At 38.1% G+C, this 27,603-nt stretch overlaps 2 protein-coding genes and 5 long non-coding RNA genes across 7 annotated transcripts; 5 read left to right on the top strand and 2 right to left on the bottom strand.

Annotated features, from left to right (window-relative positions):
• The first annotated feature begins 344 nt into the window (after nt 1-344).
• On the top strand, nt 345-1,719 carry LOC121644387. Its single transcript, XM_041992280.1, has 5 exons — nt 345-540; nt 637-745; nt 820-900; nt 1,120-1,521; nt 1,664-1,719. Exons 1-5 carry the CDS (start codon nt 469-471, stop codon nt 1,717-1,719), a joined length of 720 nt encoding a protein of 239 aa, XP_041848214.1. The 5' UTR covers nt 345-468.
• On the top strand, nt 1,718-2,279 carry LOC121644590. The gene is made up of 3 exons (XR_006011296.1): nt 1,718-1,768; nt 1,898-2,130; nt 2,214-2,279. It is a non-coding gene; the product is annotated as an uncharacterized LOC121644590 (long non-coding RNA).
• An 8-nt stretch (nt 2,280-2,287) lies between these two features.
• LOC121644589 lies at nt 2,288-3,201 on the top strand. The gene is made up of 3 exons (XR_006011295.1): nt 2,288-2,392; nt 2,963-3,056; nt 3,141-3,201. It is a non-coding gene; the product is annotated as an uncharacterized LOC121644589 (long non-coding RNA).
• On the top strand, nt 3,201-6,113 carry LOC121644386. The gene is made up of 9 exons (XM_041992279.1): nt 3,201-3,376; nt 3,684-3,798; nt 4,001-4,118; nt 4,196-4,287; nt 4,633-4,750; nt 4,843-4,944; nt 5,017-5,190; nt 5,620-5,796; nt 5,902-6,113. The coding sequence occupies exons 1-9, from the start codon at nt 3,201-3,203 to the stop codon at nt 6,111-6,113; spliced, it is 1,284 nt and encodes a 427-aa protein (XP_041848213.1).
• A 2,578-nt stretch (nt 6,114-8,691) lies between these two features.
• Nucleotides 8,692-9,871, bottom strand: LOC121644374. Its single transcript, XR_006011260.1, has 3 exons — nt 9,829-9,871; nt 9,565-9,608; nt 8,692-8,847 (listed from the first exon to the last, which is right to left on the bottom strand). It is a non-coding gene; the product is annotated as an uncharacterized LOC121644374 (long non-coding RNA).
• Nucleotides 9,872-23,976: 14,105 nt separating this feature from the next.
• On the top strand, nt 23,977-24,488 carry LOC121644385. Its single transcript, XR_006011272.1, has 2 exons — nt 23,977-24,117; nt 24,306-24,488. It is a non-coding gene; the product is annotated as an uncharacterized LOC121644385 (long non-coding RNA).
• Nucleotides 24,489-24,537: 49 nt separating this feature from the next.
• On the bottom strand, nt 24,538-25,740 carry LOC121644378. The gene is made up of 2 exons (XR_006011266.1): nt 25,629-25,740; nt 24,538-24,854 (listed from the first exon to the last, which is right to left on the bottom strand). It is a non-coding gene; the product is annotated as an uncharacterized LOC121644378 (long non-coding RNA).
• Between the last annotated feature and the right edge of the window lie 1,863 nt (nt 25,741-27,603).

The raw sequence follows: 27,603 nt of genomic DNA, 5'->3' as shown, positions 1-27,603 counted from the left end.
TTATTGCTGATTTAATGGCTAACATGTCATAACCCCATCAGTGGTCAAGGATCAGTCTTTGACAGTCCATAACCAGTTGATACAGACTCTTGTTTAATTAATCTACTTTTCTTTTACTTTTGTATGCACAACTTAATCCCCGTAGACTTGTTTGTGGTTATTCACTTTGCATTTAGCTAAATGTTCATTTCAGTGGCAACAAACAGAAGACAGTAGTAGTTGCACAACTAATCCTAGTTCACCTGTTTTGTTTGATGTTGTTTCTGTTTTTCAGGTCTTTTGAACATCAGTCAATTTCTGTGCAATCAAACGGTTCTTCTAAGAACCAGTTTTTCATCTACTAGTTTCTCTTTCTCTCTTAGCTTTTGCTTTTTGTGGTCGTGTTTCTGTCTTTCCCTCTATATCTTTCTACTTTGACTTTTTCCATCCTTCTTTTTTTTATTTCTCCTTCCCTTTGTCTGTCTCAAAATGGCATCTGAGAACTTCAGACAGTGGCTTGAGGAGGGGAAAGCGTTGGCAGATGAGTTGGAAGCCAAAAAGGTAAGATTTTTTTAGATATTTTTCTCTGTGATTGTTCTTACCAAATTTTCTCTGAAAAAAATTTTGTGCACACTTTTTTTTCTTTCTTACTTTTAGCCATCAAAGAAAAGGAAACAGAAGGGAACCGGAGGCTCCAATGTTTCCTGGAGGACGAGGGACCATAATGGGTACATAGTACCAAAATTCATCAGAAAGAATCGATCTGGTCAGCAAAATATTATAGTTCTGATTATAAGTTGATACTGTTGGTCAGTATTAACGTTTCTTTCATCTTTGTAGTTAAACACAGGCGCACTATGGAGGTGCCAGAAGTTGAGACCTCGCAGATGGATGAAGTTCCTCAAGAGGTCACAAATCTTGGTATGCATATTGAATTCTGTCAGCTCAAATAGAGTCAAACTTAATCTTCTAGTTTGGAAAACATTAAGTACTTATAGGCATCTGAATATTGTATGTACTGTAGCAGCCATGTATATAATGCAATAGCTGTGAAAAAGCGATATAGATTTTTTTTTTGTTTTATCAAAAAATATTCTTATGGCTGTCCTTTTTACATTTTTTTATACTCTATCAATTTAGATAACCATCTTCAAACACTGAGAGACCTGCTGAGTTCGGTCACCGTCCCTGCATCAGCAGAAGTTGAGGAGACAACCAGCATGTCTGTGTGGACCAAGAGGCAGCTGACCACAGAGAGAAAATTCAAGGCTGCAGTGCCAGAGCTCCTGAGTTGTATGCTGGCCGCAGAAAGAGTTCCCCAGCATTGCTGTCAAAAGTGCAAAACAGTCAAGGCTGTGGTCAGGTGCTTGGACTGTGTTCCCTCAGGAGTTCAGTTTCTCTGCGCAGGATGTGACTCAATTGTCCACAAAAAAAATGTATTTCATGACAGAGAAGTCATGATTGACCATTTTTATAAACACATTCCTCCCACATCCTTAGTGAAGATGGATGAAAGCGGTCATTGTGAACTGGTTGAACAAGGTGTGTTTAAAAAAATGTATTAGTCCATAAAATCTACTGCATATACAGTGGTATAATATGACCCATGTCTGAAGTTTTCTGTAACTGTTAAAATTTTTTATTTGAATACTGGTATTTTTTTCTGACATTTTCATAACTATAGTATGTATGCTGCCGATTCTTCCACCAACACAAATCTGCTCCTGTGGCCCAGACTAAGAGTATACCATCTCTCCAGGAAAGCAGACTGTCTTGGTGACTATCAATGGTATGTTGACACTTCCCTCTACTCTCTGGATACCATCACAGGCCGATGATGGCTTACTATTATCACTTTGTCCTGTTTTGTAAGGATACTTTTGAAACGGTATATGTTGTTTTGTTTTTTTTTTTTCAGGTCCATACAATCTTTGTCTGCCTGCTGTGTATTGCCCACATTGCTCCTGCAAGTGGACCCCAGGGATCAGTGACCTGATTAGTAGCCGATACTGGCCAGCAACAGCAAGCTGCCAAATGCTGTTCAAATTTGATGTCTTTGCATCATTTGAACAGATGAAGTTGGCCAGCCCAGCTACGTCCCAAAAAGCATTTATAAGAATGCTTGAACATCGGGCACATTGCACAGGACGGGTAAGAACTCTTGTAATTCGAAAATTTGAATTCCAAACTGCAAAGTTTTTAATTAACCAAAATAATACCATCCTCGTTTTCAGAATGGCAGTATATGCGGTGATACATTCCACAGGGTGTATCGTGAATTTGCCTTCTGCAACTGGAAGGAAGAGCATCTGTGTCAGGTTGAGCCCTTCAAGTGCCCTGCCTGCACACCAGACATGCTTGCCATAGCTGCAGATGGTAACAGAAAGCAGTACCGCTTCAAGAAATCCAAAGGGTTAGCAGACTAATCTTTGTAATTGATATATTAACTATAATGAACCTCATTGCTAAGAAAAATATATTTCAATGTACATACAATTCATATTCCATCATTCATGGCATCTAAAATTATTATTCTAATTTGAAAATCTTTCTGGACAGTCAGAAAACAATGTTTATAACCACATAATTGCAATATTGTAATTCATGATTATAATCCTAAAATATAACACATTCAAAGTAACTATGAAGAAAATCCTTGAATGTTCAGCATTACTCTTTAGTTGATACTTTCAGGCCACCTTTGATGTAGTAAATGGATATAGATATAGATATTTTTACACTTGGTCAGATGTATTATAGCCCTGTTCATAACGTGGTTGTAATATCACAGTTCCATGACAACAATCCATTAATTTGTTCGGGAACTTTTTGTATCCGTTCCATAGCCCTAATCCACACCCAACAGCTTTACCCTTACAGTAAACCAATATTTAACTACTCGCTTTATGCCAACTTTCAGCTTTCATTTCCACAGGTGACATAAAGGTTGTAATAAAATAAGGAAATTCCTCTTATTTAACAGGACAGATGAACAATCTCTTTTTGATGGCCTGTTCATTGCACAAGATGCCCAAGTGTCTGCCTTTGTGGATCAGACAAGAAGCCAGATGACGATTGTAAGGTTTTATCCAACCACCTACCCCTTCGTCTTTATTTTTTACTTGTCTCCGGGCTACATGTAACAGTTTGTCTCCTTTCAGAGAACTGGTCATGATGTATGTGGGCCGGCAACTTTTACTGCAGGGCGAGAAACCTCCCAGATGTCCAGGGCCAAGGTGGACGAGGAGGGCCTGGAAATTGCCGTTTGCAGACACGGAATCTTGCTACAAGGCTTGAATCACTACTGTGGAGAAATTTATGCTTACCCACTGTTCCTGCAGAAGGAGTTGGCTCAGGCTGCAAACATCAAATTCTTTTGTATGGACCTCACTTGCAGGTGATCTTAACCCTTACCATACCTGAAGCTTGAATCGGTTTTTTACACTGTATTAACTCATTTTAGCTTGGCACAACAGGCCTAAAATCATACCTTTGGGACATTATGGCTGTAGAAAGTTGATATGGCTTATTTGGTATCACCTCTGTGTCCAGCAGATACAAGGTATTATTAGCATTAGCATTTATTTTGCTACATGTTTGTCTGTGGTTGGTAATAGAGTTTTTACTGGTGACCTCCCCCGATTTGTCTCCTTATCATTATGTCAGTATGCACCCCAAACACTTAAGTGGTTTTCTCATTACAGGTATTGGCCATACTTGGAGAAGATGGCAGAGAAGTTGTCAGAGCTCCAACCACTGACAGAGATGAGGCCTTTTCTGTCTGTAATGCATGCCAAGGCTCACACTGGCAAATGTGAGGTACAGTGTGCAAGTTAAAAGTTTCTTTTCACACTAGAAAAATTCCAAGTCTGACCAAATTCATTACTATAAATCATGTGAGAACAGTCAGTCCACATATTGATCAGATACAGTATATCTGGTGTGTAGGAAAGAAAGTAAATACAGAAAGTTTATAACTCGTGCATATATTTGTGTGTTTGTTTGTTTTATTTTCGAGCAGGTGAGGTGGGGTGGCAGAAACCAGGATGGTGCAGGAAATACTGTTGGTGAGGAGGTGGAGCAAGTGAACAGCTTTCTCTCAAGGGCAGCTCTGACCACAAAATACATGACCAAGTCAGGTTGGTTTAAAAAAAATAAAAATTAAAAAAAGGCATGCTTTGACACTGCTTGAATTGACATATTCTCTATTTTACAGGGAGAGCCGATATGATAACAATGCTTGCCATGGGATGGAACAACAGGAAGGTGGAGAGTCTACACAAGACACTGGCGAAGCGATTTGTTAAAGTAAGACGTCTACACTGTATTTTGGTATTTTAACATTTACATTTGTCATTTCAAGCATTTACATAGCAAAACTTTGTAGTGTTTTTAACCAACCTAAACGTTTTACAAGGCTAATCAACATTCACCTCATTCATACATTCATACACAGGTGGCTGAGGCTACTGTACAATGTGCCACCTGCTCATCAGATTATCATTCACACGCACAGCAATATGGGGTTCAATATCTTTTCCAAGAATACTTTGACATGTAGACTGAAAAGTATTGAGCGTTTTTCAACAGCAGATAGACAATTGAATAAAAATTATTCTTGCATTGTATTTTTTCTTCTGAAAACATAAATAGATTACACAGAGAGCAGAAAAGGAAGCAGCAAATCTTCAGCATCTCCAGCATGACCTCAACATCACTTTGGAGGACACAGAACAGTGGATTGAGGATGTGAAGCAGTGGGCAGCCACTGGTATGTAACATGGTTGCCGGTGTGTCAGATTGGTACTGTCATTCATTTGGCTACGTTTGGTTTTCCATCTCTGCTTATTTGTGTTTTTCAAGGGAAACATGGTGCTCATAGTAGCCAGGAAGAGCTCCAGAGAGAGATTGATGAGATCATCTATTCCCTCAGAAGGAAGAAGCATGATCTCTACCAACAAAATGGTATTTAGTTTTGCATCACTTAACAACTAATGCTTGTTTGTTGTTCTTACTAATACTTTTTTAATATAACAGACAGCAATCAAACGAGGCAACAGAAACGGAGGAGACTGGGTGAGCTCAAAAAGAAACTCAGAGAGAAGATCGTCCAATACAACACAGTTGCTGCCGATGAAGACAAAATTGACTCAGAAGCAGCATGCAGTCTCTCTGATGAAGTCGTTCTCCCTTGGGAGGCACAAGGAGATGGTAAGCAAAGTGGTACCATTTGTGTGCTTGTTGGTGACCATTAATCTAAGTAGTAGGTATAAGTGTGTTCATGTTAATATTAAGCTGTGGATATTGGTATAAGACGACCAATGGGCTCTATGCACAACTCCACTACTTCAAGAACTTAAGGCAGCTCCTTTGTTTCCTGTCTTTCAGTACTGGATGAACTGATTAATCCAGGTGTGTCTGGCCATTTAATGAGGTCGGGCACACCTGGATTAATCAGTCTGTCTAATAATGAAAGACAGGAAACAAAGGAGCTCCCTTAAGTTCAGGAAGTAGTGGAGTTGTGCATAGAGCCCATTAAAAATTAGTGGGCCACATAATGATCAATACTGAAAATTCTGGTAGAACATGTTGAAAAGTTTTGATTGATTCCCATCTGTTCTTTTTTTTTTCTCAAAATAGTGGTGAGTCTCCGTTTGAAGAGGCGACTTTTTGACCAGGTCATGCTGGTCAGGCGCATGGAAGAGGAGAAACCAATCCTTGTGAAGGAGATGACTCAACATTATCAGTACCTGAGAAAGGCATTGGACAAACTGGACAACCTCCTCCATCACACTGAAGAGAACATCAAGAACCATAGTATGTTCTACAAATATTCTATTATATTCTAAAAGGACCATGGCATTACCTGTTTCCAACTTTATCTGCCTATTTTTAAATTTCATTCTTCAATTTTCACTCAAGCTACTCCTACAGATATGACAGAGGCTGGATACAGGGGACTGCACTGCAGTCTTCTACAGAAGAAAGACATTCTTCAGAAGAAACTGAGTGCTGTCACCAGCACCTATGCCCGTGTAGACACAGACCCCGGTGTTTTTAACGTGTTGGAAGAAGATCTGGAGGACTTTGAAGAGGATTACAGCAGTTCAGAACTTTCAGATGAAGAAATATAGTACGTCACGTAGAGCAGGTTGTGCATCAGCTGCCACGGATGACTGAACGTATGAGCAATTTCTCTGAAACTTTTTTTTTTTTTTTTCTCTCTCTCTGGCTGTGTCGGACCACTTGGAAAACTCCTGGTATTCCCAATGGCCAGTCCGCCCCTGGCATCAATACATTTGGACATGTGTGGGTCATGCAGTTATTACATGCTGAATATGTCTGGAGGAGAAGTTATTGTTATTTTATTTTCTATGAAATGTGTACATGTAAACAGTTACATCTGGAATAAATACATGCCAGTTTACTCCACATCTACTGTGTCTTGTTTTAAATCCATCTGTTAAATTTAAAAACATCTCAACTTTGAGTTCATTTGCACAATAAAAAAAAGGAAAATTAAGCATAGTCTACATGTTGTACAGGCGAATTGGCGACGACATCGATACAAACTACACAAGGAAGAATGGGGACAGAGACGCTATATTTCTGGTGTGTCTTTGCACCCTTGTAGCATGTTCACAAGCGGCAACGTTTAGCTAACACGTTTATTATTAAGCGATCTGATTGATTAACTTGTATGGAGCACCCTCTCGGTAGGAAGCCACATTATATTTAAACAAACTTTAAACCACTTTTTTACTCAACAACAAAAATAGATCCAAGTTACGAGCCCCGAAGTTCTGTTTTGAAACGTTGCTGAATCCGTTCTGCCATTGAACATACCCTCTGTAGACTGCGAAACAGAGCGACTGGAATAAGTGCTAAAATAGCATTATTTAATGTTTATGTAAATGTTTTCATGTCAGCAAATTAATCAAAATACAAAAATATACGATGTAGTTTGAGTTTTTATGTTGAAAAATGAGTACATAGATAATTTCGAAACCCTAATGTGACAACCCTAAACCTAACCCGGAAGAATACTTAAGGAACTACAATTTGTACAGAGTTGCAATATGGAGAAGCGTGGTGCGCCACATGTTTTGTAGTTCTGAACTGTTTTCCCTATTATGTGGTAAGATTACAAGGAAGATTGTAGGTTCTCCGTGGGTTTTTGAGGGTGGAAAACATGTATTTGTAATCAAATTTGAGATTTCTTGTTGTTTAGAGGGTTAAATTATGTTTTTTATGGGTTTTAACTCAACACAGTGGCGCCCCCTGTTGGATTACCTTTGGTTATGATAGTGGAGGTCAAGACCTTTCCAAAACAGTTGACCCCATATCTGTAACACTTTTTGTTCCTGTTCTGTAAGCCTTCAAAAATGTCACATTTTCAAGGTTCAAAGGTCACTCCTGAGGAGAAGGAACCTTGCACAGTTTTCATACTGATATATGTTACTATCTAGGTTGAGACCTTTCCAGTGATGTCTTCATTGTTATCCTACGACAAAGTAAATTTTTCATCTTTGCCCCAAGCCAGCCCCTTCCAGGTAGTTTCTTGTACCCTTTTCAAGGCCAACGTGGATAAAATCAGAAAAAGACATTTTCACAGATATTTGCCAACCAGATGTGTTTAACATATTGATGACTGACCTATGCACCACCATACTTCTAATTTTTGACCAGTTTACATCAATTATTTCCCCATTATCACCATAATGCTAACCATTCTATGTAAATAGTTAAGGTTCAAAGGTCAATATTTCAAGCAGGAGCCATTTAGAATCTTCATGCTGACGTTTGTTGCTCCACAGGTCAAGACCTTTCCATTTATGTATTTCAATTAGTCCTATGACAAAGGTTTGATTTTAATACTTCATGGTCATAGCCTTGCCCAGATTAAGATTTCTAGAGCCATTTAGAGGCTCAGTGGGCTCTATGCACAGCTCCACTACTTCCTGAACTTAAGGCAGCTCCTTTGATTCCTGTCTTTCATTACTGGATGAACTGATTAATCCGGGTGTGCTCAACCTCAGCCATCACAACAGCAATGGCTACACACACCTGAATTAATCAGTTCACCCAGTAATGAAAGAGTGGAAACATGGAGCTCCCTTATGTTCCCTAACTGTGCATGAAGCACATTGTTTGAATTCTAAAATCAAGGTTCCAAGGTCAATATTTCATTATATTTAATGATTTATGTATCAGAAAGAACACAGCCAGCAGCACGTATGTTATTTTAAAATATTTTATCACACATTTAGCCAGATATGAATATTGAAGTGCTGCTCTTCATATGATAACTTCCTTCTTTCCTTGACTTCTCTTTCTCTCCGCCATCATGGGTTTCTCTCGTTGCCCTGACCTGGGGGAGCTGCTAGTGGGAGGGAGGTAGAGAGAGAGAGAGAAAAAGAGAGAGTGGCAGAGAGAGTGGTGGAGAGTGAGAGACTGGCAGGTAGTTAGAGACAGTGGCAGAGAGAGAGAGGCAGAGAGATGAAAGATGTGCGCTGTTTGCAGACAGATTTAAGAGAGAAGCTATGTTCATTTGCATGAACTGGAGTGTTTTAAAGACAAGACTGCACCAAAAGTATCTCATCACGCTTGTGTTGTTCAGGTACCAATATTCATCAGCCCTCGAGCTGATGCTTCTCAGAATTACACGAAATGCATCCAACAATAATATAACACAATGACAAAGTATTTGAAAGTAAAACAATATGTTTATTACCTTCCCAACAACAGAAAACAAACAACTTACCAAAACAAATTTGTGTCACATAACACAACAAACACAATTTTAACAATTTTTTTTAAGGAAGAACGTTGTCTTTGGGCTCCCAGGAGTTTTTCCACTTTGCTCCACTGTAAGACAGACAGAGAGACCGTAAAAAGTATCACTTTCACATTCTAACATTTGAAATATGTACCATGCTGATACTGAACTACTTTTAATGAGGCATGGAGTCTTCAGTTATATATTAATTCTTTCTTGTTGTTATTCTTATTATCATCAAAATACCCAAGCATACTACCAATGATCTTGCAACCTCGTCCATTTTTCAGAAGTCTCACAATTTGGTCTCTTATGTTCAGGCAATTCCTTAAAATGTGGAGCGATGTTTCATTAAACACAACCCTCACCAAAGCTCTTTTCAAGTCTTGATGACTATGCAATGTGTTTTGCAAAGCAAGTGACTATTCGCCCCATTCACACAGCCTGAGGCTACCATCTACCAGAATATCCATCCACCCACAGTCACACACTGGGGGCTACGCCATCAGAACCAACTGGATTTGGAATTGGGCAACTGGTTCAGTATGTTGCCCAAATTAACTTCAACATGTAGACTGGTCACAGGTGAACACGATTCTGTCAGTTCAACCAAACAATTAAATTTTCATTTTGTATTTTAATTTAAATACAATACACTACACTGCCCAAACAGTATTTGACCTCTCTGTGGAATGCTTGATGAGAAGACTTTGCAGTTGCTTATAATTGAAGATTAAGTTGATAAAAATATTTGTTTCCTTAACCCAATCACCATCAGTACAATAAACTTCAGATAACATACACACCATCCAGAGCAAGGTTGCCACTCCACCAACACCTCGACACAACCCTTAACAAGACACAAAGTAAAATTAGTGACAAAAATGAAAAATGGACAGCAAATACAACCTGAAGCACAAGTAATGTCAAATTAAAAAGTGTAATATGACTAAAGATTGCCACCCTCTTTTAAACAAAGCACCTTGACGTATTTCTGTGCAGACAATTACAGGGTATGGTTCCAAAGAGTTATTTTCATCATCAGTAATTTCTTATGTCTTGGAACAAACCTCTCTGAGTCTTTGCCTCAGAATCCTTTTGTAGGGGAAAACGTTTAGACCTTGATGAATGGGGCATTCTGAAATGAATGAAAAGATGGTAATAATTCTTAACAGACATCTTATTCTCTGTTCACATCTTGATATTGCCATGAGGAAAAAGTTCTAAATAATGCTAACACTTCTAATAACAAAAATGATTGGTAACTGATATCTGAACAGGACCTGTTTTCAATTATGTAACAGTAACATGACATGGAAGGAGCACATTTTGGAGATAAGGACATTTGCCCATGATTTTTTTTTTTTTAATTATTAATGTAATGATTTTTGAAGCCTTTCAACAATAATTACATGTTGACGATGAGGAAATCATTGGCTACTATGATTATCATTTTTTATTATCATTATTTTATGATAGTTTATGGTTCAGAACAATCTGGGGTACATTTTCCTAGGTAGCACTTTTCATGGGTGGCTAAACCAGAATCATGAGTATTCCGCACTACAAAGATTGTAACTGGAAAATACTTTGATTTCATATCTGACCACTACTAAAATACAACAGTGCATCATTTTGTAGCTTGTTGAACTGTCATGCATATGTGAGAGCATCCTTTAAAGTTCTGAAACATTTGGGAAACTATTTTTTTTTGGCTGCTCACATTTTAGTTATTTTAGCTACACTACTGTCATATTACAGAGGAATGTTTTATTAATAGTAAGAACATGAGGAATGATCACAGCGGCCAAAAATTCTCAGCATGTAAACATGAACATGTGTGTGTTAAGCTTAGAAATACTGTAAGGATATCTTGATTATACCTTACTCGTCTTTCATTTTACCCCCAAAGAACTATGCTGAGCTAGTATATTATCATTCAATAACTTGCTGTACAATAACTGTAGCATTTTGCAATCATTTATAGAGATGTATTTCAAGTCACATTGAGGCAGACCCCGTTCCTTCATCTGAGAAAAGGATGGAATGAGCCTGATCTCACTGAAATTGATTGACAAAGTTGATTCAAACAGTTTGGATTCACAGAAAAACAGACATACTGTACATACCACTAATGTCTGCATTCCTACATGATTTTCTTTTCTTCTGGAGGCCAGACACTGGTGGAGTAAGGGAGGTGGACACAGGCGGGGTGGACACAGGCGGGATGGACACAGGAGGAGCACAGGGGGTGGACACAGGCGGGATGGACACAGGAGGAGCACAGGGGGTGGACACAGGCGGGATGGACACAGGCGGGGTGGACACAGGCAGGGTGGACACAGGCGGGATGGACACAGGAGGAGCACAGGGGGTGGACACAGGCGGGATGGACACAGGCAGGGTGGACACAGGCGGGGTGGACACAGGCGGGGTGGACACAGGAGGAGCACAGGGGGTGGACACAGGCGGGATGGACACAGGCAGGGTGGACACAGGCAGGTTGAACACAGGAGGAGCACAGGGGGTGGACACAGGCGGGATGGACACAGGTGGGGTGGACACGGGTGGGGTAAAGGAGCTGCCTGTAGCAGGACCATCACTGGTCTGTGCTGGAGTCTCCATCGTCCTGGTTGTCACCGTCACTTTTGGGAAGAACAAACATGAATTTTTGTGAATATTGGCTTAAGCAGTTGCAAAAAAAAAAACATACATATATCAAAGGCTCTACTTTCAAAAGTCTATTGAAGATGCACAAAGAAATAATTGACAGTTTGATTTGTTGCTTCATTTAAATCATATTCTTACTCACACCTTAATGTTAAATGTCTGCAAATCTCCACTAGGGACATACAGGAAAAAGTTTCACAAGAACAAGCAATGATATGGATGTAGATAATACACAGTGAATATTTGGCCTTCCCAGAGATCTGCATTCACCAAGTGCTAATCTAATGGGGACTGAAGGCCTCTACATACTCCACGAGAAGCGAGAACTTTGTTCTCGCTGGCGGGGGGTCCAGACGTGAATGAGGACAGTTCTTGCCACATCGAGCTGGCCAAACTTTGTTCTCGAGGGGCTCAGAGAAGTGTTGCGTGATTGGTCGGACATGTGAACAGCTTTCACAAACAGCTGATCGAGGCTGAGAGAAAGTAAAAAAACGTTTCCAACACACGGTACATAAAGACACGGATACTGCCGCGTGCACAGTCCTGCACTGTCACCGAACAATTTTCATGTAAAATAAAAAATAAGCGGGTCAACCGGCTCGTTGCACAGAGAGACACAGACGAGCCCCCCCGCAGTAATCCCCGCCTCATCTCGCGCTGCTTCTTGCGGAGTATGACATGCCCTGCCGAACAAGAACTTTTTTCTCGGTTTTGCAGCCTCGAGAACAAGAACAAATTTCTTGCTTCTCGCGGAGTATGTAGAGGCCTTGAGTCCCCTGAGTTGTACTGTTTCCTCCCTCTGTTGTATCTGCAGGACCAGAGGAAGTGCAGATAAATACAACAGAGAGACAGACAGAGGCACAGACACAATTGTTCAGCGCTCCGCTTTTTGTAGTTTTAAATAGAAGCGACAGTCAGCAAGTCTTAAAGGCCCCTTTGGTCACTATATCCTTGTTTCTGGGCTGAGCCATGCCTCTGTCAGACACTGTCAGAGAATAGGGATGCCACAGTGAGATAATGTTCCTACCTTTTTTAATAAAGGTGTTAGAACTTACCTAATAATTTGTGAAAAATGCATCTCGCAGTATGGGAGCAAAGGAACAAGACGGAGCAGCCAAAGTGCCATTATGTGGACATCTACAGGCAACACATAGTGCACCAACTTCTTTTTTGTTTTTCACTTTGACTTTAATTCCTCCAACATTGTCTTGTCACTCCAAGTCATCTGACTTACATACATGTATTGTATGTATTGTATCTAATAAAATTAAAGTGTGACATCTGCTACTTTGTGCTGTGACTCTGTTACTGCTACTGTGTTGAACAGTTTCACTTTAAGTTTGTATGACTAAATATCATTAAAACAAGGGATAGCAGTACCAGTAACACACTACTGCTGCAAACCTACCAGAGTGCAAAGGAGAGATGCAAAAAGTGCATGATGTTTGTTGAGCACAGAGTAAAAGATGCCAACTAAGATATGATGAAGAAATATTTACAATATGATATTACAATTTTACCCTAAACTATTCACATGAATGTATGAGAATGATTCAGAGTGCTGGAGACATTGTGCCTTGAGTGATGTTGCTCCTTGGTTTTGATCATGCAGTAAAAATGTTCATGCACCACAACCTAAATTCATGTCCTTTGTCTTGGGATCTTATCTGAGGACAGAAAAGGTTAGCGGTACCTGCCATGTGTTTAGAGAAAAACTTGTAGCTACCATTCAAAGAGGCATTTTGCCACAATGGGATAAATCAAGAGTAGATGTTCAATTAGTCAGCGTGGACACAGTTGAAAGGCGAAATATTAACTTTACTTTGATATGAACAAATGTGTGTATTTCTTCTTTTTAAATTCATCCTGAATTCACTGTGGATTGAGTGTAAATATGACATGAACATTTGTGTACATTACCATTGAGAAGACTCTCATAAATCTTCTTTATTGTGACAAGTGCATCCCTTGCATCCTCTGTGTCCAATGGCCAAGGACAAAGGCACTCTGCTACAAAGCCACTGGAGGTTCTCCTGGCGAGGAGGAGGACGGGATGCCTCTCTAAAAGCTCCCATTTGTGGAGCTGGAACAAAGTTGACACAAATTTTTAAGACTGAAAATTAGAAACATGTTAAGTCAGATGAATGTTGTATAGTCAACTGTGGTCAAATTTGTGTGGTGTATTACTTTGCATACAAAGACTATTTCTGATTTTCTTTGTCTAAAAAATTATCTTATTCATCTCTCCCCTCTCTGCTCTCACTGTTTTCAGTACATGCTGTTTTGAAACAAGGGAGCTCCTTTTTACACAGAGATCATGTAATAACACAGCAAGCAACTAAGCTACCTCTTCACATCGCCTTTATCTATTTACACTGAACTAGGTATGATCATCAGAGTGCTACCTCAATGTGTGGTGCATTTCTCTGCACCACAACAATTGATTCTGCTGCTCCTCTGCTCTTTTCTAATGACAAATAGAGCTGACCTTTATAATAACCTCATGGATTTATAACATAAATCTAAAGTAAATATAAAGCAACATGGCAGCTCAACCTTTTACACAAAAAGGGACACCCACAGCGTACTGGTTCGGTTGGTTCTGGTGGCAGGACAGAGGAAGAAGAACAATCACCCTCCCCCACCCTCCCATTTAGGAACTGTGCCATTCATAGAGAATAATGGCGCAATAGTCCCACTTTGCCCTTTGCTTGGGTGGCTGTGTCTGAGTAGTAGAGCAGGTCGACCACCAATCAGACGGTTGGTGGTTTGATTCCCGTCTCCAACAGTCCATGTGCTTCTGTATCCTTGTGTCAGTCTCTGTATGAAAGTGAATGAATCCTTCCCTGATATATCATACCCTGATGGGTAAGCTCCTCCTCCCCATAAATGTCTGACTGTGTTAACGTGTGGGACAAGTAGTGTAAAGCACTTAGAGTGCTCACACGAGTAGAAAGGCGCTACGTAAGTACAGTCCATTTACCATTCTTGTGGTACATGTGCATGTTGATTCAGTTAAAATAATAAAACAGCATTAAACAAACCTAAAACCAGGGGTCTGCGGAGTTTAAAACCAAAGTGTGCACACTGACGAATGCAAAACTGAAAATATCCTAATTTGGTTAAAAATGCATGCTTTATTAGTACAGGGTGTGCAAAATCTTTATATGCTTTGTTCACTTAGTGATTTTCTTTTCACTGAAATCAAATGTGGTATTACAGAAATATAATGTAGCTTACAACGTATTACATACATTGGGAACTCAGGATTTCATGCACAATGAACGTACGTCAAAAAACAAATGTTAGAATGCTGAAAGGGTCAATGGAGTAACAGCAATATAGCAATGTGTATGCCAATATCAGATATTTTTTTATTTAGTATTTTATAACAATCTGAAAGAAAAAAAATCTTACCAATAAATTATTTGCATCATAGACTTTGTTGATGCTGCAGTTTTTTTTCTGCCGTTCTTTCCAGTCCTCTGTTACTTTCTGCTTCTGTCTCTCCAGCCTGTCCTTATATGGCTGCTTGCCACCACAGTGCTAGCAGGTCTATCGTATAAGATAGCTGTCAAAAAGACGTATGCATGATTCTAAGATTTGTAGTCGTATTTTTGTGTTAATAAAAGTTTTGTGCACAAATCAAGGCTGTCATATATGTGCGTCTGGTCAATTTTGTGGATTAGGAGTTGTTTTATGTGAGTATGAATCTTAAAGCTGTGAGTGCAAAATCTTGTGAATACAACTCCAATTTCTACGAAGACAAAGTCTCCTATTCTGTGTGGACACGAATTCACGTTTTTGGGTACGAGTAGAAAAGTATTCAGATGACGTCACAAGGGAGGAGTAATCGATCTGCCGATTGTACAAAACACAACAAGCTCCAATTTCAAAGATGGCTGAAGAAATTGCAGCGGGAGGAGCTACCGGCTCAAGTGAAGCATCACAGGTAAGATGTTCAAGCGGTCTTTATTTATATATTAAAGAAAAACATACTATTTTCAATAATATTCTTTGATTTAAAGACGTACTGCTATAGTTTGCCATGTCGGGTAGTGCTAGCATTAGAAGCTGGCTTGTGCTATTAGCATTGATGTAGCGTGGAAACTATAAAATGTTTATTCTTAGACAATGTCGATTGAAATGCGACTTTTATGGATTTATTAATTACGCTATTTAGTCGATCAGTCTGTCCTCGCCAATCCTCTTTTCCATTTACCCCACTCCCTTCGTCCACCTTTTTTTTTTATTCCACTCCTGCGTTGTTCAGAAGCTGAGGATAAATCAATCCATGTACCGGTGAATAACGGTATTTATTATATATGTCATGATATGCATATTTATGTAATCTTCTCTGCCATAAACACGATATTGCGGGGGTTGCGGGGGCGTTTGAGTGACGTGACCTGGGACGCCGATGGAGTGAAGAGACTTAATTCCTCCCAGTAGAAAGTTGCAATGGATTGTCATTTTTGTAAACAGTATAACACGACTTGCGGAGCACCGTTGCTAGGGACGCCAATGCCCCTAGCAACGGTGCTCCGCTGGTTGATCAGATGACAAAGATGATGCTCAGGGAGGAAATATGCCAGATATTTGCCCTATGAGGTTTTACGCAGTACTTAACCAACTTCAGAGTAATAGTGATGGTTAAAGAAATCCATTGCAACTTTCTACTGGGAGGAATTAAGTCTCTTCACTCCATCGGCGTCCCAGGTCACGTCACTCAAACGCCCCCGCAACCCCCGCAATATCGTGTTTATGGCAGAGAAGATTACATAAATATGCATATCATGACATATATAATAAATACGGTTATTCACCGGTACATGGATTGATTTATCCTCAGCTTCTGAACAACGCAGGAGTGGAATAAAAAAAAAAGGTGGACGAAGGGAGTGGGGTAAATGGAAAAGAGGATTGGCGAGGACAGACTGATCGACTAAATAGCGTAATTAATAAATCCATAAAAGTCGCATTTCAATCGACATTGTCTAAGAATAAACATTTTATAGTTTCCACGCTACATCAATGCTAATAGCACAAGCCAGCTTCTAATGCTAGCACTACCCGACATGGCAAACTATAGCAGTACGTCTTTAAATCAAAGAATATTATTGAAAATAGTATGTTTTTCTTTAATATATAAATAAAGACCGCTTGAACATCTTACCTGTGATGCTTCACTTGAGCCGGTAGCTCCTCCCGCTGCAATTTCTTCAGCCATCTTTGAAATTGGAGCTTGTTGTGTTTTGTACAATCGGCAGATCGATTACTCCTCCCTTGTGACGTCATCTGAATACTTTTCTACTCGTACCCAAAAACGTGAATTCGTGTCCACACAGAATAGGAGACTTTGTCTTCGTAGAAATTGGAGTTGTATTCACAAGATTTTGCACTCACAGCTTTAAGATTCATACTCACATAAAACAACTCCTAATCCACAAAATTGACCAGACGCACATATATGACAGCCTTGATTTGTGCACAAAACTTTTATTAACACAAAAATACGACTACAAATCTTAGAATCATGCATACGTCTTTTTGACAGCTATCTTATACGATACAGGTCTTGCTGGCCACCCCAATTGCACTATGGCATATCACACACTCTTTTTGTGTAGGCATCTGGGGAAAGAACCACAAATAGGAATAAGAAAAGCAAACATGTTATCAGGGGATAAGATTCAAAGATTCAAAGCGTTTATTGTCACATGCACAGTAAGGAAACAGGTTTCCCTGTACAGTGAAATTCTTACTTTGCCGTCCACACCGAATGCCATAAATATTCAAAGTATATAGAAAGACTAAATTAAGAAGAGCATGCAAAAGAGTAAACATAATATAAACTATAGGTAAAATATAAGTAAGTAAAGTAATCTATGTACATAATGTGCAGCGTGCTACATAAGCTGTGCAACATTCAGCATTGAATGAGTAGTTGTGCAAAAAGAACTGTCATGAGGATAAGGATGTCTTTTACCCACTTATATTTTGTTGACACAGGTCAGGGTCATATGTTTTATAAAATCTTATCAACACAGTACCCAACATCATGGTTTTCAAAGCAAAGTGCTATACTAATCAGTTTTATCAAGTCAACACATGCAAACTATAGTCGTGATAGTCTCGTAGAGGAAGATAAGCATAGAAGAGGTCTGAAATTAAGAATTAATGCTTGTTATAGAATTAATGAGTACATGACAATTGTCAGTCCAGCGTCAGATGTTGCTGAAACTTTTGTCATCCATCAAATCTTGACTTTATTGCTTTTGGAAAGGATTTCACCCTTCTTAAGTTTTTACATCTTTTACTTAACACAGTGTTTTGGACAGGATGATAAATATTTTACATTATTAAGAAAATAATTATTTTGCAGCACACAGTGTCACAATTTTAAGTGATCTAATGATCACTTTGACCTGTCAGAGGACCTAAAGCTCTCAGAAAAATTTTATGCTTGATTTTTGGCATAGGGCAATTTTAAAATAATATATTACTCAATAATTTCAATACACACTTTCTCTTTAGGACAATATGTACTGATTGGGAAATTAAATATGTAAAGTGTGATAATGACATTTCAAAATCGGCTTGGAGTCATCAATGTACATCTGTCATATCTGTCTCTCTTTTCCATCTCTAGGTTTCACCTGCGAGAGACCTTAAACCTTCTAAAAACGTCATATTTACATAGCTGTTATGCTAGCAAGCTAACTAACTTTTAAAAAAAGAAAAATAGATACTTTTGGCTAGTTGTTGTTATTGCTGTTAAACGTTTGCTCTTATAACTTTAATTTTATATCGCCTAGTAATTCTAGTTAATACACTGGAGTGCCAAACAACAAAAAAGGCGCTGACTTTAAAAATAAAATTACGTTTGGCTAGTTGTTGTAAATGAACCTAGCCCTTATGACGTTAATTGTATATTGCGTACTAATTGAAGATACTACACTAGATGGCGAAACAGTTTTAAAACGTGTTCTTTTGTTCTTAAATGTTAAAACATATTTACTGTGCTTACCTTAATTACTCCAACTGGCGTCGATGTCGCGGCAAACCCCTGTCGCGGTCAAATCCCCGCAATCCGCAATGCTCTCCTGTCACCAGTAGGAGCGCTAATGTAAGAAACGTTACCATGAGCCGTATTCGAGGGCATGTACAAACGTACAATGGGGTCGTATGATTTGGAGGGCTTGTTGCCAATATCCAAAAACGGGACGGATTTTTAATTCAGTTCTTCTTATTTTTCGTCTTTGAATTCTGGGAATAGGAAAGGAAAATCGGTTCTGATTTTCCGTTTTTCCGATTTTGATTGTAAATGAAAAAATAGAAAAACGTCGGTACTTCTGTTTTTCCGATTTTGGTTTAAAACGAAAAAAACGAATTGCCTGAACGTACACGGTCCGGACCGATATTCTCCACCATGACCATGTTTGAGTCTGTAATGTTTGAATAGATAAGTTTTTCGTGGCATTTCAAACTTGCAAATTTTACAGGTCCAATTCATTTTAAAAAGGAGGCAATGATTTGTTTAGATTTGGTAAACTTAATTACTTAAATGGTTAATGTTTTAATATTCACAACAGAGGGCGCTGCTCTTGTGGCGACCGGCAGCTGGCGTTTTGTGCTCCGTGTGTGTTGTTTGATTTTTAGTGTTTTTAGTGACTTTTTAGCGTTTTATTTTGGTGTTTTAAGTTTATGAGTTAACAGAGGCAGCTTCCTTAGAAGGTATTCTGTCAAAATGGAGATTCTACGTTTTTTATTGTTAATGTTTGTTATAGACTTTGTATGGAGCCATACAATTACTTATTCACGGGAGACGCTCCTGGGATTGCGCTGGAGTTATCTGGCCGTGAACAATCCCACATATTCCGATCCGGATTTTAACCCTGCTGAGGCTCTATCTGATGGGACAAAAGTGAATTCTGCAAGGCCACGTCACCCAAAGAAAAGGGGGAAGAAAGGTGGAGTGCGTCAGCGCATCAGAAAGCTTCAAAGTAAGAAACGTATTCCTCTGCCTTCCATGATCCTGGCTAATGTTCAGTCTCTCAGGAATAAGACTGACGAATTGCAAGGGGATGTACTCCACTTACGGGAATACAGAGACGCCTGTCTTTTGGCGTTCACTGAGACTTGGCTCACTGATGAGGATAGCGACTCTTCCTTACAAATTACCGGTTTTGGGGCTCCTGTTCGTTTGGATCGGGTCAGCGCAGTGACCGGCAAATCCCAGGGAGGTGGAGTTTGTCTTTACGTCAATCGTAGCTGGTGCAGTAATGTCACTGTGCGCGAGCGGCTGTGTCATACCGACATTGAACTCCTGTCTGTGTCTGTAAGGCCATTCTACCTTCCAAGGGAATTTCCACAAATATTCATCACTGTTGTTTACATTCATCCTAAGGCTGACGTCAGAGCGGCCGCGGATATCATCTTTGAAGTGTCTCACAACTTCCAGTCCATTTCTCCGTATGCTCCCCACTTTATCTTGGGTGATTTTAATAACTGTAATCTTAAGAAATCACTGAATCACCTTTATCAATATGTCACCTGCCACACTCGCCATAACAGAACCCTGGATCTATGTTACGGTCCTATTAAGGGGGCGTATAAATCTGTGGCGGGTCCTGCGTTGGGATCTTCAGACCATAATACTGTTCACCTTTTACCTGCCTATAGATCTGTGCTGAAAAGAGAAAAGTCTTGTGTGAAGCAAGTCAAAGTTTGGACAGATGATAGTTCTCTTGCTCTACAAGGGTGCTTTGATTGTACTGATTGGTCCGTCTTTCAGGAGAGCTCTTCTGATCTGGATGAACTGACTGATGTGGTGTGCAGTTATATTTCGTTTTGCAAAGACTCTGTGATTCCTTCTAGAGTTATTAAGATATTCCCGAACAATAAACCATGGCTTTCCAAGGACATTAAGGACATGATTCTCAAGAGGAAAAAAGCGTTCAGAGAGGGGGACTTACTTGCTGAAAGGGAATGGAAAAAGGCAGCGAAAACAGAAATACACAAGTCTAAACTAAGGTATAAGGAAAGGATTGAAGCAGAATTCCGCAGTAATAATATTAAGAGAGCTTGGTCTGGAATGAAAACCATGACGGGAATGCAGACAAAGAGTAACTGCAATATTTCTCTGGATGGTTTTAACTCTGATAAACACTTAGCAGATGGTCTTAATAAATTCTTTCTTCGTTTTGAAAATGTTGATGGTACTGAACACCTGGATGCTTTAAAGGGAAAGACTGCTGCTCTTCCATCTTTCTCCTTTGATGTTAAAGATGTGGCTAACCAGCTGAGGCATACTAAGGCAAAGAGCCCTGGAAGTGATTATATCTGTGGGAAGGTGTTAAAATTATGTGCAGATCAGCTAAGTGTGATTTTTCATTATATCTTCCTGCAATCTTTAAAGCTGCAAAAGGTTTCCAAGATCTGGAAACATTCTGTAATTGTTCCTGTGCCTAAGTGCAGCTCCCCTGTTGTTTTAAATGATTTTAGACCCGTAGCGTTGACCTCTCTTGTTATGAAGTCTTTTGAAAAAAATTATTAAGAAAGAAGTTTTATCCCAGGTAGAAAAGTACCATGATCCATTCCAGTTTGCGTACAGGGCGGGTAGAGGTGTGGAGGATGCTGTGGTTACCCTTTTACATTTGTTGTTAAAACACCTGGAAGGCACCAAAACTCACGCCAGAGTTTTGTTTGTGGATTTTTCATCCGCATTTAACACTTTGCAACCCTATTTATTGGTTGAAAGGCTTACTGATTTTAAGATTCATCCTAATTTGACTGGCTGGATTTTAGATTTTCTTACTAATAGGTCCCAATGTGTGAAGGTGAATGGCACGTTTTCTAATGTGCTGCCATCTTCCACAGGTTCTCCACAGGGTTGTTGTCTTTCTCCTCTTCTATACATTCTGTACACTGACGAGTGTCGCAGTAATGTTAATAACAGATATATTTTAAAGTTTGCTGACGACTCGGCCATCGTTAGCCTTCTTGAGGACGGTGAGACAGCACATGGGCAGATCGTGACTAAGGTAAAGTTAGAAAGATATTCACAGATTCAAACTTCCGGGATCAATAAATCTTAGCTGAGACGTTCTTAAAACACAAATGATGCCTATGTGCAATTATAATAGCATAAACTACGAGCTACAAGGACCAAAATGTTGATTTTTTTCGAAAAACTGCCGTCCTCCGCACTAGACTCACAACATTGATCTCTATGCAAAGCCTTCAGCCGGGCGAGCGTCCGGGGACCGTCTGCAAATTGCAATACCACATTTTGATGCTGCAAACAAAATTCAATAACTCCACTGTTATATAGTATAGACACTCCAAACTCACTACACACATCAATGGCCTCCTCATGATCATACTACAACAGCTTTTTATGGAAAATTTACTTTTGCATAATTTTGAGGATTTTTTATTGTGATTAATCAATAATGATGCCAATAATGATCAATAACTCCACTCTTATACAGTATAGACACTCCAAACTCACTACACACATCAATGGTCTCCTCATGATCATACTACAACAGCTATTTTGGGAAAATTTACTTTTGCATAATTTTGATGATTTTTTTAAATTGTGATAATCAATAATGATGCCAATAATGATCAATAACTCCACTCTTATACAGTATAGACACTCCAAACTCACTATACACATCAATGGCCTCCTCATGATCATACTACAACAGCTTTTTATGGAAAATTTACTTTTGCATAATTTTGAGGATTTTTTATTGTGATTAATCAATAATGATGCCAATAATGATCAATAACTCCACTCTTATACAGTATAGACACTCCAAACTCACTACACACATCAATGGTCTCCTCATGATCATACTACAACAGCTTTTTATGGAAAATTTACTTTTGCATAATTTTGATGATTTTTTTAAATTGTGATAATCAATAATAATGCCAATAATGATCAATAACTCCACTCTTATACAGTATAGACACTCCAAACTCACTATACACATCAATGGCCTCCTCATGATCATACTACAACAGCTTTTTATGGAAAATTTACTTTTGCATAATTTTGATGATTTTTTTAAATTGTGATAATCAATAATAATGCCAATAATGATCAATAACTCCACTCTTATACAGTATAGACACTCCAAACTCACTACACACATCAATGGTCTCCTCATGATCATACTACAACAGCTATTTATGGAAAATTTACTTTTGCATAATTTTGATGATTTTTTATTGTGATTAACCAATAATGATGCCAATAATGATCAATAACTCCACTCTTATACAGTATAGACACTCCAAACTCACTACACACATCAATGTTTAAGGAGCATTAAACACATCAATGTTTAAGGAGCATTTCCACATTTAGCTTAACTAAATGAGTCAGAAAGATTTGTCCAGCTTTTTGGCTCAACCAAGTACTGAAGAAGCTGTGTGCACTTATGCCCAAGATGATATTGTGTGATGAAATCATGCACTTATGCCCAAGTTGATATTATGTGATGAAATCATGCACTTATGACCTAGTTGATATTGTGTGATGAAATCGTGATCCTGTATTAAAAAAGAAAAAAAAAAAAAAACAAAAAAAAAACAATTATATGCACTGCACTAGCACTACATGACAGCACCTGGGTCCAACTGGACTCAAAAGCGGTCTGACTATCACTTAATTATGACGTCCCATCTTGTTTGAATTCATGCTTGTGTTGTTCTTCCTCTCAAATGTAAGTCGCTTTGGATAAAAGCGTCTGCTAAATGACTGTAGAATAGAATAGAATAGAATGGCCTCCTCATGATCATACTACAACAGCTGTTTTAGAAAATTCACTTTGGCAGAACCGTGATGATTCTTTTTTATAGCGATTAATCAATAATGCCAATATTGATCCAAGCAACCATTCTGGAGTCCTTCAACTCATCTGCCCCTTGCAGAGGATCAACCACAAAAATGTGGTTTGACAGGGCATGGAGGAAAACAAACAAATTAAACTATACAATCTTGATAAATATTCCCAATCACAACTCAAAATACATTTACTATTAAACAAAATATAGTAATTTAATGTGTTATGTAAATGTGCTGAATTTAATTGTATGTGTTTGCTTATAGGAATTCATTCTTCTTCATAACAATGATTATAACTTTAGAATAAACAAGCTGTGAACCACACGTGTACAGTAAAGGCATAATGATTTGCATGACTAGCTTTATACTGACCACAAATTTCCAGGGAACAAGCCTTCTCTCAAGGCACACACGGTTATCGGTCATATGTAAAATGACTAAATAGTTATTAATTCCTCAAATGCTGTTTCATGGTGATAAATTGTCAGTCTATTGACTTTGTGTGAAGTTATTTGATGCCAATAACAGTAATTTTTGACGTATTAGTAGTGTCATGGTGTTTGAAATTTCGTATGTTATGGGGTAGAAAATGGCATTTTTCCATGTAAAAAATATAAACCCTACTTGATCATTTTACTATCAAGTATGACAAAATACTTGGATTATAATACTATTCAAAATGACCCCCCATCTACCACCAGGAAAAATTATGTGCAAATCTACTGCAGAATTTTGATGATTATTTTTAAATGTTATTAAACCAAACTGAACTTACAACAGATATTTAAAGCTTGGCTTAAGGACATGCAATTTTACTGGAGAAGTCTGGAGTAATAGTAATCTAAAATCAGGTATTAAACCAAACTGAACTTACCAGCGTTATCGTCAAACAACCATATTTAGGGCTAAACTTCTGCCCTTCCATAACAGATGACAAAGTAATTGGACTTGAATGATGTTCACAATGGCCACAGCCATGACTTAGTCCAAGGACCTAAAATTTTACAGCAGAAATCTGGAGAAAAAGCCATCTAAAATCAGGTATTGAACCAAACTGAACATACCACCGATCTGGTCAAATAGCCATATTTACAATCCAGCCCTTCCACAACAGGTGACAAAGCAATTGGACTTGAATGATGTTCACAATGACCACAACTATCACTAGGCTTAAGGACTTGTAAATTTAATGCACAATTTTGTAGTAATAGCAATCTAAAATCAAGATGAAACTTAAAATGAACACTTTTGAACACTTTTATATAATGCAGACACCTTTACAACAACAAAAATACAAAAGATAAAACATATTTTCAATATAATTTCTTTGTAATAAGTGCACATTTTAAATGTCTTATTATGAGACTGGATGCATCTGTCTGAATAACTTTATACAGTAAAAATGATAACCAAAAAGAGAAGTAAATACAACAAATAAACAAAAATATATTAAATGCACAAAGAGCACTTCCAGTACTCCTTAGAAACATGTGCAAGCTCTGCATCATCCATCTGGAGGCACTGGGCATGGAACCATCTTCCACAGTCGTCACACTGAATCTATGATGTAGAAAACAAGGAAATTCCAAAAAGTGGACGTCGCATCAAACTTTCAAATACCTATACTTTTCCATTCAACATAATTGTGTGTAAAATAACGTAAAATAAATTTACTTTATTCATAGAAATATTAATGTAAAAACCAGATGTGAAGTATACAGAAAGCCATAATAGAAACATTGTGCACATTTTTTGATTGAGTTTGTAATCAGAACTAAATATTGCCTTGGATTATAACTGCATTTTGTTCAATGTACCAGAGACAGAATTCCCATAAATGTTAATGTAATCGATTTGATCTGGATAACTTAACTGCAATAACTTTATAAAATTGTCTAAAAATGCTTTGAAATGGCTTATGTTGTGAGTTGCACTATATAAGTAATACTGAAAGGAATACAAAAGAACTGACAAAGTGATGAGAGTTGCAAAAAACCAAATCTAATTACCAAAATATATTTAACTGTGAAATATCAGATTTAGTGATACTTGTCTGGTTATTTTTTCATTGTCTTTCAAAGGGAAATTGATAAGTTAATTTGCATGCAACTTAGACTGTTATGATGGAACAATGTATTTTTCAAAATGCTGTATGTGCCTAATTATTATAATCTAATCTTCTAATCAACTGAAAACTGCTAACACCAATTTATTGTGCAAGTTCAATTCTTCAATCACACTTGGATTACCATCAACTCTACAGTGGAAATTGCTCAGTTTTGGTAGCGATGGATGGCCTGATGTCATCCATTTTCTGTTCTAAGCACAACTTACCCAGTCAGTAATGGAGGGCCCTGGGAGAGGTGGTTTTGCCATTGCGCATAAGGCACAGTTGTTGTCCATGTCAAACACTTCAACAAAAAAAAGTGGCAATCGTTGAAAAAAGTCACAAGATCATGACAGTTTGTTATGAACAATCACAAACCTGAAGGACTTCCTTCGCCAATGTCTCACGTTTCTTGGCTATTTCTGCTGTGTCTGTCTGAAATGCCATGACTGGTTTGTCAGGAAATGCATTCATGACCGCCTTGGCCATCTGAAAACAGTCAAAAATGGAATTAAGAATTGAAAATGCCGTATCCATAATTTTGTTACATTAATTTTATGTCAGAAACTGAACAATGAAAACACGATGAAATGCAAATTTTGCCACAACACATTCTTTCAAACATAAGATAAGTGGTTCAACCACAAATCCTGCCATGTGTGTCAAAATGTCATTGGGCAAGAACCACACAATGCCACTAATGTGCTGATTTGTGTACGTTTGACATAAAAGCGTTTCATCTGTTGGGTGCAAATATTTAACAAATGATCAAGAGAAGAGATTAGGAAGCACTTACTTTATACTAAGACTGTTGAAGACACTATAGACAGTAAGTGCAGGCCATGTAGTTTAAGATATTTTCCATCAAAATTTATATTCTTCATGCAATACCAATGAAGTAGCAAAAGTTTTAACATACTGAGGTTATAAAAAATCATAACGGTCCTTAAAAGTAAAATTGTATTTATAAATTTTATATTACTGCATAAATATGTTTTCCTGTCAGACAAATTTTGACATGACAGGCTGATCATACATCCTCGCACCAGTACTACAAAATAAGCTGCATTATGAAGGTATGCCTACACAAAGGGTAATCTAATACTTTGATGGTTAACACAATTACATCACAATACAGACAACCAAAGATTAGATTAAGTATTGGACACATCAATATAAATAGTTTGAGAAACAAAGTAAATGAAGTCACTGAGTTGATAGTTCAATATAAATTGCAGATATTAGCCATTTCTGAGACGCACCTGGACGCTTCATTTGAGGATACAGAGCTAGATATAATGGGTTACAAAATTTATAGAAAGGATAGAAATATATTGAGAAGGAGTAGCTTTCTATGTACAGGATAATGTGCCTGTAAAAATACAAACTGATATGATGTAATATAACACTGAGTTATTATGGTTACAAGCAAATCTACTGCACAGGAAACCTAGACCACCAAATGAAAACAATTAATACCTGGAAATAATGTGCCAAAATTTGGATTACATTACTGCTGTGGTCAGGACATCTACTTCATGGGAGACTTTAGTATAGACTGGTTTTCTCAGAATGGTCCACAAAGAAACAATATGCTTACTGCAACAAATGCCTGTGGACTCACTCAAATGATAGATAAACCAACAATATGTGTAAAACAAGACGGCACCATGACATCTACCTGTATTGATCATATTTTTACTAACTCTCCGGAATTATGAAATAAGATCTTGTCTATGCCCACTAGCTGTAGTGATCATAACCTCATCATAGTGTTCAGAAATTCAAAGATGAATAGACCAGGACCTACAATAGTAGGTCACTCAGAAGATCATATAAAAGGTTCAGGCATGAGCTACATGTTACGGCTGTGAAAGAAATCTGTTGGTCAGAAGTAATTGAAACAAGCAATTCTGAAGTAGCTGTGTCTAAGTTTAATGATTTATTTCTGCCTCTAATAGAGCAACATGCACCGATGAGGAAGTTTGCTGTCAGGAATGCCATTACTCCCTGGTTTGACAAAGAACCAAAAAAAGCTATAAAAATGAGAGATCAAATGAAAATAACTGCAATTATAACAGAAAATAAAATTGACTGGGACATCGATAGAACGTTTAGAAACTCTGTTACAAAACTAGGTAGGAAAAAAAGGAAAGTATATTTTGAAAACAAAGTCAAAATAGCAGGAAATGATAGTAAAAA

The sequence above is a fragment of the Melanotaenia boesemani genome, chromosome 8 (genome assembly GCF_017639745.1).
Source record: "Melanotaenia boesemani isolate fMelBoe1 chromosome 8, fMelBoe1.pri, whole genome shotgun sequence".
NCBI lineage: Eukaryota > Metazoa > Chordata > Actinopteri > Atheriniformes > Melanotaeniidae > Melanotaenia > Melanotaenia boesemani.
The sequence above is the reverse complement of the archived record's forward strand: the minus strand, read 5'-3'. Positions and strand labels throughout refer to the sequence as shown.